Source organism: Lissotriton vulgaris, chromosome 9 (genome assembly GCF_964263255.1).
Source record: "Lissotriton vulgaris chromosome 9, aLisVul1.2, whole genome shotgun sequence".
NCBI lineage: Eukaryota > Metazoa > Chordata > Amphibia > Caudata > Salamandridae > Lissotriton > Lissotriton vulgaris.
This window is the reverse complement of record NC_141697.1, coordinates 1,035,436,297-1,035,452,119: the sequence shown is the minus strand read 5'-3', so window position 1 is coordinate 1,035,452,119 and position 15,823 is coordinate 1,035,436,297. Positions and strand designations below refer to the sequence as shown.

General features: G+C 44.7%; 1 protein-coding gene across 1 annotated transcript in view; it reads right to left on the bottom strand.

The window, feature by feature from the left end:
• The window catches only part of SLC6A11 (solute carrier family 6 member 11), a 726,232-nt gene that overhangs the window by 28,880 nt on the left and 681,529 nt on the right, over nt 1–15,823 (bottom strand). Inside the window, exon 12 of the mRNA XM_086938949.1 lies at nt 4,955–5,057. Coding sequence (XP_086795075.1) covers nt 4,955–5,057 — 103 coding nt within the window. The remainder of the gene's footprint in view (nt 1–4,954; nt 5,058–15,823) is intronic.

The following is a 15,823-nucleotide window of genomic DNA, read 5'->3' as shown; positions in this document are numbered from 1 at the left end:
TCTGTGGTTTTATAATATTCAAGGATATCTGATGCAATTCAGTTCAAAGCATTTACAGATAGAAGCCATACAATTGCTCGTTGAAACAAATGTGCAATATTTTACAGTGCTCTGGGTGTGGTAGGAAAAAGGAATGTGGGTGGAGTGTTCACGTGTAGGAAGGGGACAAGGAAAGGTAATTGTGACAAATATACATCAACATAGTTTGTTGTATACGTTTCCATACATGATAAAATGTTCCCAAATCCCAATGTCGTACATAACTCAACTGGACCCAGAATTAGTTTTATGTCGTCTCGTTTGTATTTCAAATCTTGTCGACGTTTCAACCCCCCAAGTCAGGACAGGTAGTGGTCCTTGGGGTGGGGTCTTCATCAGGACTGGGGTGCAATTGTAGATAGAACGGGGGACGAAATCTGCCGTATTCACTGAGAAAGTTGGGCTTGAGTAAGATCTCCAAGTTATTCGATGTAGTCAGAAACTGCCTGATAAGGAACATATTAGCATTTCACAGATTATTGATTAGGGCATATCAATGGCACAGCTGCAGCAGGGTCCGCTTGCAGGTGCTGGGAACAACCCCCTGATGCCTCACAGGACGGTCTCCCCACATCTGAGCGGAGACCGTCCTGTGAGGCATCAGGTGACCACATTTAAATTTGTGTTGTGGTTTTGTGCTACTATAATTGCATGAAAAGTTTTGTTTACTGCCGCGACCACACTTTTTGATACTGTGCTCATTGACCCAGGGTAGGTAGCATATATGGGTTACCCCTTTTATATACAATACTCCATTGCAGTAGACCTGAAGTTTGGATTTACCCCGGTCCTTCACAAACTCAAGTAACCTTTTAGCTCTATTGACTTCTAAGCACTATTTTTGCATTTAATCTTTAAAAAATAATAACTCTGGTTCTAGTTATTGACTTTTTGGTGTTTTGGTGTTGTTTACTCAGATAGATATTGTCTATTTTTCTAAACCTGTGTGGAGACTTTCTGTGGTGTATTCATTGTGTTACTGTGTGTGTGTGTGTGTGTTGCACATATACTTTGCACATTGATTCCTAAGATAAACCTTCCTGCTCTGTTCCAAGCTACCTGAGGGTGAGCACAGGATAATGTAAAGTGTGTGTCTAGCTTCCTTGACTAGGATTGTGGCCCCTACTTGGACAGGGTGCAAACCTGTGCCCATTAGAAACACAATAGCTAACAGTGAGATAAAAGTAAGGCCAGTTATACGGCTTTCAGTTTCTCCAGTTGGATGAGTTTGATTTTTCCAGGCAACCTCCTACCCCTCTTATCTGGCCCATTACAGGAATCAAGGTTTCATATTCCTGGGTTAAAATAGGCAATTAGAAATTGTACCAGCGGTTGCAAATCCAATTCTGTCCAAATCAAGCAGTTAAAGTCAAAGACATCAAACACGAAATCCTGTGTCATTCTTGTGCTATTGCCCTTGGGACTAATAAAAGGGCCTTTTGGGTGTGATGTTAACTTCTGTTTTCTTGCGGAAGGTTAAACCACATTCGTTAAAAACAGGGCCCAGTGTCCTGCAGCTTCTGAACTGAATTTCTTCCTAACTCTTTGAAAAGGGAGAGGAAGAAATCTACCAGTAGCCTTAATGCTTGAATACACTGTAATTCCCATGAAAAGAGCTTTGTGAAGATCCTTGGGATTAATCTCAGACCAAACTGTAAGCATTGGTATTGATAATAAAACCTTGACCACAAAATCATAGCTTCTTCAGAGAGCTTGGATGCATTGAGATATGAAGGTAGGCATCCCAAATATACAAGGTCAGGTAAACTCAGGTGAGAACTTGTCAAATGAGAGATGACTGAATTCACCCTTTTCTGGTCAAACAATGGTCTGAAGGCCCTTAATGCGTTCTCACTAGATACAGGGTTGAAAACCAACCAACAGCTTTTTCTCCTGGAGAATTGGAGCACTTACTGATTTCTTCAGAAGAACTTGAATTCCTCCTCTGAGTAATTTGATTATTAGTTGGTGGAGATGGTTGTCCACCACAGATAATAATGACACAATTCTTGTTAGACCCAGTAAAGATTTCAGTAATTTAAACCTGAACTCAACCCTTGGTAGCTATGGCACAAAGCTGACTGGCTTCATTTGAGAAAATGTGCAAAAACCTTTGAAGTTCTAAAACAGTTTGAAAGCTAATAACACAACCCTAAAAAAATCCAGAATAAATAAAATGACACAAAAAATGTCAAAACTCCAATAAGGGGAACAGGAGATATGATTTTGTTTTATTAAAATAGCTCTAAAAAGTACAAAGTGCCACCTGCAGGCAATTGGCTGTGCTAGACTGAGACAAGGGTAGGGGTTACAGCTGACCACAATGAAACATAGGTTGGATATGAGGACCAGTTTGGTACCAGTCAAAAAGTTACCTTCGTTCTAGGAAAAGTCTGAGATAAGGGCGAATCCTCGGCAGGGCAAGGCTGCAGGCTCTACCCGAAAACTGGCTCATTGATATAAGTTGAATTTGCTATTTAAAACTGCACAATCAGGATACCGGTAGCAGAACTGCAGTCATGTTTTCCAATGCCACATTAGTGGTGGTACAATATTTGCTGAAGTTTACAAGTGACATTCAACTTACATGCCCTGGGTACATTTTGCATTATATACTATGGACTTATAGGTAAGTTAAATGTTCTAAGTAGGAATATAGCCAATGTTGACATGCTTTAGGGGTCACATGCAATGGAGTCAGGTTAGCAGAGTATCAGTGCTCAGAGTCAAAGAAGCCAGCAGCATTAGACTAAAATTATGGGGGTGATCGTGCAAAAAGAGGCCTTTTCTTTCACTTCCAAATAATCGTTTCTGGCTTAGATGACACTTTGATGTAGGAATCTGTTAAAATATTTGGATTCAGAAACAGCTGGAATTGATAACTCACCTCCAAGATTTCCAGGGCCTAATTGTATGAGTTGAATGCTTAGCTAAACATTACTGTAAAGTCTTTCTCATGCAGATATTTTGTGGTGTTTCTGAGCATAGTGATGCTTTGGAAGAGTTGTTTGCTTATGCTACTGACTGCGCTTAAGACTTTCTTTGAGATAGTCCCCTCCCCAGCCACTATCCCTACCTCAAAAAGGATGTGTAATACCCATAGTACATGAAAGCTTGTCTGGACCAAATCCTCAATCTTTGAGTGGAATATGGCTTGGAATTTTGAATTTCTTGTCCTTTGCTGATTTAAGATTTTCTGTCACCAGAGAACTTTGCAATAGAAAAAGGCAAGCGTGTCAGCATGGATTTCTGAGATACATCCGCTTTTCAAGCTCGCATCCATAAATGAAAAGCCAGAAGCTACTGCTTCAGTTGAACACAAGTCAAAAGTAATGTCTGACAGAATTCGAATCTGTTACTCGATTATAGACATTGTAGAAGACATATACACGCCTTGTTATGTTTGCTCCACCAAAGGCTGAAAATCTTTGAGGAGTAAATGAACGGTATAGTTAGCATATAAACTAGCCCCTGTAGGAAGTTAGATGCAATGCAGATAATTTTTTACTGCAGCCTCTACCTTTCTGTCAAAAAGGCCAGCAGGGAACAATCCTTTAAGATAACCATTTATTGAGATGATAAACTCACCATCAAGGAATTCAGTTTTACAATTGAGGATTGCAGCTGGCTGGAGATCTAGAAAACACATGCCTGTCAAAAAATGTTCATGTGCCAGGACTTGGCACTTACACTCACGAGATGTAGCAACTCTGCCTCCCACCTCTGAAACTAGCCTAAAAAATCATGGGGCATATTATCAAGCCTGTGCGCTAAAATTATCGCCGCTTTATCGGCCGAAAACGGCCGATAAAGCGGCGATAATGGGCTTGATAATATGCTCTATGGAATTCCAATCGAAGCACATGTTAGATGTGAAGACATCTAACATGGGCTTCGATTGGAATTCCACAGAGCATATTATCAAGCCCATTATCGCCGCTTTATCGGCCGTTTTCGGCCGATAAAGCGGCGATAATTTTAGCGCACAGGCTTGATAATATGCCCCCATATTCCTCTACACAAGATACTTTTTCCATGAACTTAAGCATTTCCCCTTAAAATGGCTAAGACTTCTGATTATTTTGAGCCGTGAATAAAATGCTCTCTTACTTCCTCCTCTTCTGGTTCATCCTCACCATTCTACATAGGAACCATTCTGTGCATCTTATTAGCGATTGAGGCATTTTCTTTAGCCTGAAATGCTGCTGTCACCACTAGTTCCACGATTTTATGAATGCTAATCACTATTAGTGCAGAGTCCGCTAAGGCATAGGAGTGTCGCCCAGCAGAAGAAACGAAAAAATCAAATGCTAATAACTAATGTTATCATAATTTTTTTCTGTCCTCCTGCTGCGCCTGCTTGTGCGAGGGGGTGGGCTGGGCTGAAGAGCAGGGTAGGAGGGCACAACCCTCCTAAGTGCGCAATGACTGTTTGGTAAGCCCTCTCGGGCCACCCTAACCAGTCATGCGCCCTTTCCCTCGTCTTCATGCAACATGCCCACCCGTACAGCCCCGGGCTGAGCGCTGTGTCACGCCACTCTGACCAATCACAATGCTGCAATGCAGCATTGTGATTGGCTGCAGGGAGTGCGGGAGGCCTAGTGTTTCCTCTTTCTTACAAGAATCCATGAAGCAGACCCAGGAGAGCGGCAGCAAGGTGTTTCTTTTTTTATTGTGATCCCCTCAACCTCCCACTCCTTTCCCCAACGCCCCCTACCCCTTTAAGGCAACACAGATACTGTCTAAAATGTTTGTTTGCATTGCTTCAATCAGACCAATATAAACAAGTGAGGTTTCAGTGATGTAAGATCTTATATTGTCACAGCATGCAAGATACATTTAATTAAAAATGTAAAAACAGGGAATATAAAATAATGTCACATCAGGGGAAAAAAACATCAACATCGTGACTTACCATAAACCCAGCCAATGCAAATGCATTCAAATACAGCCACAAACAGAAGGCACATTCCACTAGCGGCATAGGAGTCGAAAAGCTGAAAAACATACATTCCACCCTATAGAAAAAAAAGTAAGAATATTTTGTTCAAACAGTTAATGAGAAGTAATCGTAGACGAACTGGTTTTAATCACTGAATCTGCCTGTAATCATATTTTGCTCAGACATTCACACATCATCAGATCGTCATTCTTGAAATAAATGCAACAATTTGCCAGTGATTTCTTATTGTTGAAGCACATTTTATTTGGTATTCACTGTTCCCCGCACTTCTCATGTACTGCACATTTGCATTAGCGCAGTAGAAGTCAACAACTGGGAAAAATAAGACACTTCAGTGAAACTGCTGCGCTTGAAATGCAAATGCAAAAGGCCCGTTTTCTCTAAAGTTACCTCTCGTTTTTTTTTTTAATTACTTCCCCGTTACAGCACAAAGAATACAGACAAGGCTCCTCATCTGGGAATGCTCTTTCTCATCTCATAAATATGCAGATGTCCCCGGAATAGACGACTAGTGCTCAGTACATGCGTTTGTAAACAAGCCTTATTGACTCAGGCACACAGTGGCAAATCTGCAAATTAAATTGCGCCTCATGGAATCGTAAACATGATTTCACTTTCTCAGTGAAATACACATTCACTCCTTTTACTGGATTGGCCTGTAGCCTCCTTCCAAAGGTCGAGTGGTTATGTGTCTTGTGGAACAATTATTTTAAATTGTAAAATGTCTACATCCAAACCTTTCAAATTGAGGAAGAGTACATGCTAACTAACCATTAACATATTTCTGAGTGATTCTTTTTAGTCCTCACTGAGGACAGATTTTTTGCTGTTTGACAGATCCTAAACCACGAATTCCCAATAAATAGAGACAAGGGCAATAGTTCCCTGCCCCCATGAAGAATGATGTATTGCTTTTGTGCAGCCCTGCACCTATATCCATACTTTTCTTAAAACAAAAGCACCGTGTCAATGCATTGAAGGTTTAACCACCTCTGAGCTCCAGCCACTGCACTAATGCAAGACTGTACATTTGACAGTATAGTGCCAGGCAGGCCCCATGGAAATGCTCCCAAAGCCGTTTATTCTGCTTCTTGGACCCTTATTACAAGAGGCCCACAGGGGCGGCTCCTCGCAATGGCAGAGTAGCGTCGCCCCACTGGCTATGAGCCAGAAAATGAAAAACAAAACAATATCTTAGTATTGTTTTATTTTTCATTTGACAATAACAATAAACAAAGAGGTGGTCTAATAATATGTGTGTTTAAGAAGTACAGTCTATACATATGTATTCTTATTCTCACTCTCCCACTATGTGTCAAGGGAGTGAAAAAGAGGCACACTGATGCAGATAACTAAAGTGCAAACAAACTAAAAAAAGTGAAGCGAAGCCACTCTAGGATAATTGGTATTACATTAAACTTAATTACCTGTGTGTGCCAGCTAACTCAGTGGTCACTAGAAACTTCTCAAATGAACAAGAAAGGATTAGTCTCTGACAACTGCATAAACATGACAACTTTGTCTCCCTTTAGAATCGGAACAAATCTACTCAGAATCGTGGAAACAATAGATAACAGTTTCATTCAGTCAATCGTGCATGCTTCGTTTCTACAGAGTTACACAGAAATAGGTAGATGGGCGTTTCAATAAAAAGGGTTTATTGAACAGTCTTATTTCTCGTGCAAGAGATATGAGCTGCTACAATCCTAGGACAGAATGTGAAGTATAATACGTACAGCATTAGCAGTAAGATAAATTAATACTGCGATAGCATGGTTTGTAGCTATGACATATATTCATAAAAATACATACATGAATAACACAGGCTAAAATGTAAATACTCATCTGGTGCTTCTAAATAGTTGTACCCCAGTGTACCTAGCCCAAGTGTAGTAAAAGGTTAAGAAGTAGGTGTTGTTTTCTAAAGTATAGCTAGCAATAGTTTAGTTTTGCCAAGAGTTGCCAAGAGTTCCTCTAGGTTCTAGTCTGCTCCATACCTTAGAATGAAAGAGTTTGGAATCTCTTTTCAGTTCTCGATCTCTAACCCCCGCAAGGGTAGTCAGAAACACTGGAGCTGGATTCTCTGCAAGGAGGATGACAGCGTCTGGTCAGTGCGTCAGGTGGGGACTCAAATTCCTTCCGAACTTGCTGTGGCGAGCTGTATCAAGCTGTGTAGCCGGGCCGTGGTTTGCCATGGTAAGTGAAGGTGTATTTATAACTTGGAGGTGTTTAGGAATGACAGTATTGACGTAAAAGTCGGGCAGAGGAACATCATGAATGAACCCCTAAGAAATAGATGTTCATGCATAATAAATGAGTTCTTGGAGAAATCAATAATCCAAGCAAGGAGAAGTCCTAAAGGCTTAAGAGTCTTGTTTTCCAAGAACTGGTTGTGATGTGGATGGATGGATGTAGGTGACCGTGCCTGTATTTGGTTAGCATGGATAAGGCCTAAATAAGGGTTGTATTTCAATGCCTAAATAAGGGCAATGGGAATTGTGCCTATATAAAGGCATACATCGGTAAACCTATATACGGTATCTAAATCGACACACAACACCCTCTCCAGTATAATATGAATGACCTTACTAAATCCTAAACATGTTAAACATATCTAAAATAGAGTTTTGCATGATTTGCTAAAATATGTCTAAAAACATATTTCTAAAAAGGCATTTAAAAGTGTTGCCATGCATAAAATGCAAAGGTGATGTCCATATTAAAGCAATGTTCCATTCTAAGCATATGTAGACTGAATGCTAAATGAATGAATCATAAATATATATATATACACATGATGAAATGGCTCATAAATACCTCAGCAGTAGCAATTTGCGTCTGTGAGATCTCAATAAATGCCGTCATCAGGATTGGTAGCCGCTGGGGACAACAGCATGGGCCATTACCGGGTCCAGAAGAGTATCGACATCCGTAGGCATGACTGATGGGAGTGTTAGACTGATATCTAGCATGCATTCTTCACCAAAAAGCAGGCAGCGTAGAACAGGTAATATGCAATCTAGCCAGATTGGTCTGAATGACAGAAACCATGTAGTATTTCATTCTCATAGACGAGGTAAACCCAAAATTTGGACGATGCACTCACGACACTTCATCTCCAGTAGAGCTCTCTCCGCAGTGCTTGGAGTAATGCTGGTGATTTGGCTTGCCATATCATAGCAGTAGGAATAAACAACAGGATCCCTACACCGAGTGTTAAATGTAGCGGCAGTCCGCCAAACACAGAGTGCACAAAGTTTTGAATTATTCAGAGGACTGCTTGAAAAGGTGCTAACAGTCCTGAACGTTCTTAAATACATGTACAATACTACTCATATCTGACTTGTTTAAGTTACGTCCCAACATTTCTGGAAATGTATAGGGCAGTTTGTATTCAAAAAGGCATGTATCTCGGCTGAAGTCCTTGCAACTTGTAGATCATAGGTTTCTTTGGCAGAGGTCAGAAGCACTGTTTTTAGCAAACACATGTCTTTCATTCTGCTTAGAGTATCAATTTGTCTAGAAGAGATGTTCAGTGAAGGCCAAAAAGGTGACTCCCTGACTGTCTCTATTTGTGGAAACAAGACTTGCATACAGCAAGTGACCCTGGATGTAATCGTTACTAGATATGGGATTCCTGGCAACATGCCACAGCAGCTGTGATCATTCAACACGAGGTAACTTCCATTCGAAAGTTGTCCAAAAATTGGATTAATCACTACAGCTGGTGAATCTTTCAGGTGACAGGTTAAGTTTGTAGTGGAACCGTCACAGGCCCCGTGTAAGTTAATACCCTGACATATGAGAGAACTGCTTAGTGTGTTTTCACAGTCTGTACCGCTAAGAAACACTTCATGCCCCCTACTCCAACATCTGTGTGTGTAAGATAAATCCCAGGATGTCTTAATGTATTCTTTACCCGACCTTTCGTATTTGCCAGCGGGTATATGCTTTAGGCAATACTGAAAATGGAAAGTTGTAACAGGCAGAGTAATTTTACCATGTATGATCCACTCAGTAGCTGGTTTTTCTGCCACTGTGAATGGACATTTTTCCAGTTTTTTAATGCTCAGCACCGTATAGTCTGCTCCCCTTTGTGCCAGTTTGATCTGTTTATCAGTGAGATTGAATTCTGAAAACAGTGACGTAGTGTTGATTAAACGCCAAGGCACATAGCCTGCACACAGGTTTTGTAGCGTCCAGCCTAATAGCATGATAGAATGTAATTGAGACTGACCATGTTGCAGCATGACCAAGTCTTGTTCCATGATGTCTATGGCAGAAGATACAATGCTGTCCAATGAAAATATCCTGGACGACAGAGTCAAATCAAATATACTTTATTCAGCTTTTGAAAAACAAAACCATAAAAGTTCATGATAAAATACAATTTACAATAAAAAAACATTTTAAATGACCAGCGTACAGTAAGGAAGGGTCCCTGACATAAAAAGTTATTTTCCGCTCTATGATTATGGCAGTATCAAAGGGGTTCGTGATTTAAACACAGGAGTTCATGATTAGCCTTTGTTACATATCCAGATATTCAGGGGGGAAAGCACGGGATTATGGGGTAAAAGTCATGTAAGTCCCATATTGATATTGGGCCGTCTCTTACTCGAGGCGGGCAGGATTTCAAATAAGGTACTATGTTTTGATCCCTGAATCTCACGAGTACCAGGTCCCCCGCAACGTCTTTGGGAAGAGAGCCCAGCCAACCAACCCTTCTAACACTCCTTATTACTCCGTATAAATTGGGAGGCAATGGTCTATTTTTTGAGAGCCAAAATTTGGTTTTATTGACTAAATCATATTGTCTCTCAATTTTTCCCGGTGGCAGCGAAGGTACACCCGCAAGGATGCACACGTATGGGGCCGCTTCCGGAGGTAAATGGATAGAATTAGTTTTATTTTGACCTACTCTCGGTGCGGTCAGCTGTGGGAGGGAAACTTTAGTGGGGACTTTAGGTGTTTGTTGCCCTGAAGCAGTAGGGCCAGTGGGTTTTATTTGATGCCTTTTATACTGCACAGGTGGTTTTGAGCCTGGATGTGTAGGGGAAGTCTTAGGGCAATTGGTTGTAGCACTATGTTTGCCAACCAGCGGATTTAACATAATGGCTTTCTCTATCTCGGAAAGCCGTTCCCCTAACAGGTTCATTTTTTCTAAAAGGGGTGCTATCATAGAAGTAAGCAGTTGTTCGATAATGGGTATTAATTGCAGTTGGGAAGGGGGTGCTATGGCTTCTGGGAACTCCGCAGACAGAGGGATCGTTGGGGAGTTTGCAGTGGATGGAGATGGGATTAGAGGGGACTCATTGCTTTGTGTATTCGGACAGCAGAATTTATTATCCAATATGGATGGATCTCGAGGTGTAGCCTTATGTGAGAGTAAACTAACATTTTTGGGCAGAAGGGGAGTATCCAATGAGGCATATGTGGTTTTGCAGAGGAGATTCAGCTCATCTAGCAGGGAGCACGATTGCCCACTGGTATCTTCATAGGTGAAATGGTTCATGGTGGTATAGGGATGTAGGGCCTTGATGTGAGAAAGAGTCCACTAATAGGAACACAGGAATCTTACAGGGGGTCTTTACCTACTATATAGTATGCCTACAATGTGGCAACCAAGGGGGGTGGCCTGTCCCGACCTTTTCCGGCCTTTGAGGGCCGTGGAGGGCCCGCCCTTTGCCCGGGCTTCGCCCCAGGCTATGTCCCGCGCGCGTCCCGCGTCGCGGGAAAGGGATCGAAATTAAATCACTACTGGCGAGGGGGCGGGAACGCCGAGGGAAGAGGCAGCAGCTGGGTAGGCAGAGAGCCTGCTGGACCTCGCAGTCCCTCGGCGTCTGCTTCACACAAAGTCCTTTCCCCTTCGAGCACAACACACAGGGAGAGTGAGCGCTGACAAAGCGCAGGGATCCCACGACGACCTACCCTCAGTGCCTGGAAACAGCAGCAGTCCGTGAGCGGCACCCGCGGAGCGGGGGCCGCGATAGGTATTCTAAATGTCCAAGGCGGGGGGGCGGGAACGCCGAGGGAAGAGGCAGCAGCTGGGTAGGCAGAGAGCCTGCTGGACCTCGCAGTCCCTCGGCGTCTGCTTCACACAAAGTCCTTTCCCCTTCGAGCACAACACACAGGGAGAGTGAGCGCTGACAAAGCGCAGGGATCCCACGACGACCTGCCCTCAGTGCCTGGAAACAGCAGCAGTCCGTGAGCGGCACCCGCGGAGCGGGGGCCGCGATAGGTATTTTAAATGTCCAAGGCGGGGGGGCGGGAACGCCGAGGGAAGAGGCAGCAGCTGGGTAGGCAGAGAGCCTGCTGGACCTCGCAGTCCCTCGGCGTCTCCTTCACACAAAGTCCTTTCCCCTTCGAGCACAACACACAGGGAGAGTGAGCGCTGACAAAGCGCAGGGATCCCACGACGACCTGCCCTCAGTGCCTGGAAACAGCAGCAGTCCGTGAGCGTCACCCGCGGAGCGGGGGCCGCGATAGGTATTTTAAATGTCCAAGGCGGGGGGGCGGGAACGCCGAGGGAAGAGGCAGCAGCTGGGTAGGCAGAGAGCCTGCTGGACCTCGCAGTCCCTCGGCGTCTGCTTCACACAAAGTCCTTTCCCCTTCGAGCACAACACACAGGGAGAGTGAGCGCTGACAAAGCGCAGGGATCCCACGACGACCTGCCCTCAGTGCCTGGAAACAGCAGCAGTCCGTGAGCGGCTCCCGCGGAGCGGGGGCCGCGATAGGTATTTTAAATGTCCAAGGCGGGGGGGCGGGAACGCCGAGGGAAGAGGCAGCAGCTGGGTAGGCAGAGAGCCTGCTGGACCTCGCAGTCCCTCGGCGTCTGCTTCACACAAAGTCCTTTCCCCTTCGAGCACAACACACAGGGAGAGTGAGCGCTGACAAAGCGCAGGGATCCCACGACGACCTGCCCTCAGTGCCTGGAAACAGCAGCAGTCCGTGAGCGACAGAGTCAATAACCCTTTGTCTAATACAGCGAGAGATTTCTCTAAATTATTATGATCAATTTCTAGTATTCTTTCTGCAGTCTCTGCTTGGGTAATCTTCCATATTTCATTATAAGCAGCATAGATACCGTCATATATCAAACATTTTTGACAATGTTTTCTAGCAAGAATTCCCTAAGGTCTGCGCCTTCTTTAAGTAAAGATTAGTGTTGTTTTACATCCTCTAGTGTAGCTTTCTATAGCCAACCAAGGCATAGTTTCCCTACACTGTATGTTGTTACTACCATTGGATGCTGTCTTTGAACATAGCATGGGTCTGGCCTATTGATAGTGAAACCCTCTGTATTGCTCAGGATCTTGACAGATGTTTGTCTCTGTGGCCTCAGCAATCATTTTTTCCATTCAGGATCTGATCTGTTGTGATGCAAAATAGTATGTAGGTTATTTCAGATCAGGTTATTTCAGACTGCATTTACCATGATGCTCGAGGGTTACACCCGCTGGTGAGGTCAGAAGTGTGCGACCCATAGACTTTTCACTTCATATGGTTCCCTTGAACCTTGGAGCTGACGAGCTCGGACACCGCATCTTCGCGCCACGAGGGGTACCAAACCTGTTAATACTTTGGCGACCTATCCAGTAATCCCTGAAATAACCTACACTCTGCTGATGAGGAACAACAATTCCGAAACACCGGTGTACAGAGTTGGTGCTGCAACTTTGCCTGTTACATATCCGGAGCTACGAAAGGCGCACACGCCTAAAGACTGCATTTACCATGATTCTCGAGGGTTACACCCGCTGGTGAGGTCAGAAGTGTGCAACCCATGGACTTTTCACTTTATATGGTTCCCTTGAACCTTGGAGCTGACGAGCTCGGACACTGCATCTTCGTAAACGAGGGGTACCAAACCTGTTAATACTTTGGCGACCTATCCAGTAATCCCTGAAATAACCTACACTCTGCTGATGAGGAACAACAATTCCGAAACACCGGTGTACAGAGTTGGTGCTGCAACTTTGCCTGTTACACGTCCAGAGCTACGAAAGGCGCACACGCCTAAAGACTGCATTTACCATGATGCTCGAGGGTTACACCCGTTGGTGAGGTCAGAAGTGTGCGACCCATAGACTTTTCACTTTATATGGTTCCCTTGAACCTTGGAGCCGACGAGCTCGGACACCGCATCTTCGCGCCACGAGAAGTACCAAACCTGTTAATACTTTAGCGACCTATCCAGTAATCCCTGAAATAACCTACACTCTGCTGATAAGGAATAACAATTCCAAAACACCGGTGTACAGAGTTGGTGCTGCAACTTTGCCTGTTACATGCCCAGAGCTACGAAAGGCGCACACGCCTAAAGACTGCATTTACCATGAAGCTCGAGGGTTACACCCGCTGCTGAGGTCAGAAGTGTGCGACCCATAGACTTTTCACTTCATATGGTTCCCTTGAACCTTGGAGCTGACGTGCTCCGACATCGATTCTTCGCGCCACGAGGGGAACCAAACCTGTTAATACTTTGGTGACCTATCCAGTTATCCCTGAAATAACCTACACTCTGCTGATGAGGAACAACAATTCCGAAACACCGGTGTACAGAGTTGGTGCTGCAACTTTGCCTGTTACACGTACAGAGCTACGAAAGGCGCACACGCCTAAAGACTGCATTTACCATGATGCTCGAGGGTTACACCCGCTGGTGAGGTCAGAAGTTTGCGACCCATAGACTTTTCTTTTTATATGGTTCCCTTGAACCTTGGAGCTGACGAGCTCGGACACCGCATCTTCGCACCATGAGGGGTACCAAACCTGTTAATACTTTGGCGACCTATCCAGTAATCCCTGAAATAACCTACACTCTGATGATGAGGAACAACAATTCCAAAACACCGGTGTACAGAGTTGGTGCTGCAACTTTGCCTGTTACACTTCCAGAGCTACGGAAGGCGCACACGCCTAAAGACTGCATTTACCATGATGCTCGAGGGTTACACCCGCTGGTGATGTCAGAAGTGTGCGACCCATAGACTTTCCCCTTAATATATTGTTCCCTGAACCTTGGAGCTGACGAGCTCGGACACTGCATCTTCGCGCCACGAGGGGTACCAAACCTGTTAATACTTTGGCGACCTATCCAGTAATCCCTGAAATAACTCTACACTCTGCTGATGAGGAACAACAATTCCGAAACACCGGTGTACAGAGTTGGTGCTGCAACTTTGCCTGTTACACGTCCAGAGCTACGAAAGGCGCACACTTCTAAAGACTGCATTTACCATGATGCTCGAGGGTTACACCCGCTGGTGAGGTCAGAAGTGTGCGACCCATAGAATTTTCACTTTATATGGATCCCTTGAACCTTGGAGCTGACGAGCTCGGACACCGCATCTTCGTGCCACGAGGGATACCAATCCTGTTAATACTTTGGCGACCTATCCAGTAATCCCTGAAATAACCTATACTCTGCTGATGAGGAACAACAATTCCGAAACACCGGTGTACAGAGTTGGTGCTGCAACTTTGCCTGTTACATGTCCAGAGCTACGAAAGGCGTACACGCCTAAAGACTGCATTTACCATGATGCTCGAGGGTTACACCCGCTGGTGAGGTCAGAAGTGTGCAACCCGTAGACTTTTCACTTTATATGGTTCCCTTGAACCTTGGAGCTGACGAGCTCGGAAACCGCATCTTCGCGCCACGAGGGGTACCAAACCTGTTAATACTTTAGCGACCTATCCACTAATCCGTGAAATAACCTACACTCTGCTGAAGAGGAATAACAATTCCAAAACACTGGTGTACAGAGTTGGTGCTGCAACTTTGCCTGTTACATGCCCAGAGCTACGAAAGGCGCACACGCCTAAAGACTGCATTTACCATGATGCTCGAGGGTTACACCCGCTGGTGAGGTCAGAAGTGTGCGACCCATAGACTTTTCACTTTATATGGTTCCCTTGAACCTTGGAGCTGACGATCTCGGACACCGCATCTTCGCGCCACGAGGGGTACCAAACCTGATAATACTTTGGCGACCTATCCAATAATCCCTGAAATAACCTACAGTCTGCTCATGAGGAACAACAATTCCGAAACACCGGTGTACAGAGTTGGTGCTGCAACTTTGCCTGTTACACGTCCAGAGCTACGAAAGGCGCACACGCCTAAAGACTGCATTTACCATGATGCTCGAGGGTTACACCCGCTGCTGAGGTCAGAAGTGTGCGACCCATAGACTTCTCACTTCATTTGGTTCCCTTGAACCTTGGAGCTGACGTGCTCGGACACTGCATCTTCGCGCCACGAGGGGAACCAAACCTGTTAATACTTTGGTGACCTATCCAGTAATCCCTGAAATAACCTACACTCTGCTGATGAGGAACAACAATTCCAAAACACCGGTGTACAGAGTTGGTGCTGCAACTTTGCCTGTTACATGCCCAGAGCTACGAAAGGCGCACACGCCTAAAGACTGCATTTACCATGATGCTCGAGGGTTACACCCGCTGGTGAGGTCAGCAGTGTGCGACCCATAGACTTTTCACTTTATATGGTTCCCTTGAACCTTGGAGCTGACGATCTCGGACACCGCATCTTCGCGCCACGAGGGGAACCAAACCGTTTAATACTTTGGCGACCTATCCAGTAATCCCTGAAGTAACCTACACTCTGCTAATGAGGAACAACAATTCCGAAACACCGGTGTACAGAGTTGGTGCTGCAACTTTGCCTGTTACACGTCCAGAGCTACGAAAGGCGCACACGCCTAAAGACTGCATTTACCATGATGCTCGAGGGTTACACCCGCTGCTGAGGTCAGAAGTGTGCGACCCATAGACTTTTCACTTCATATGGTT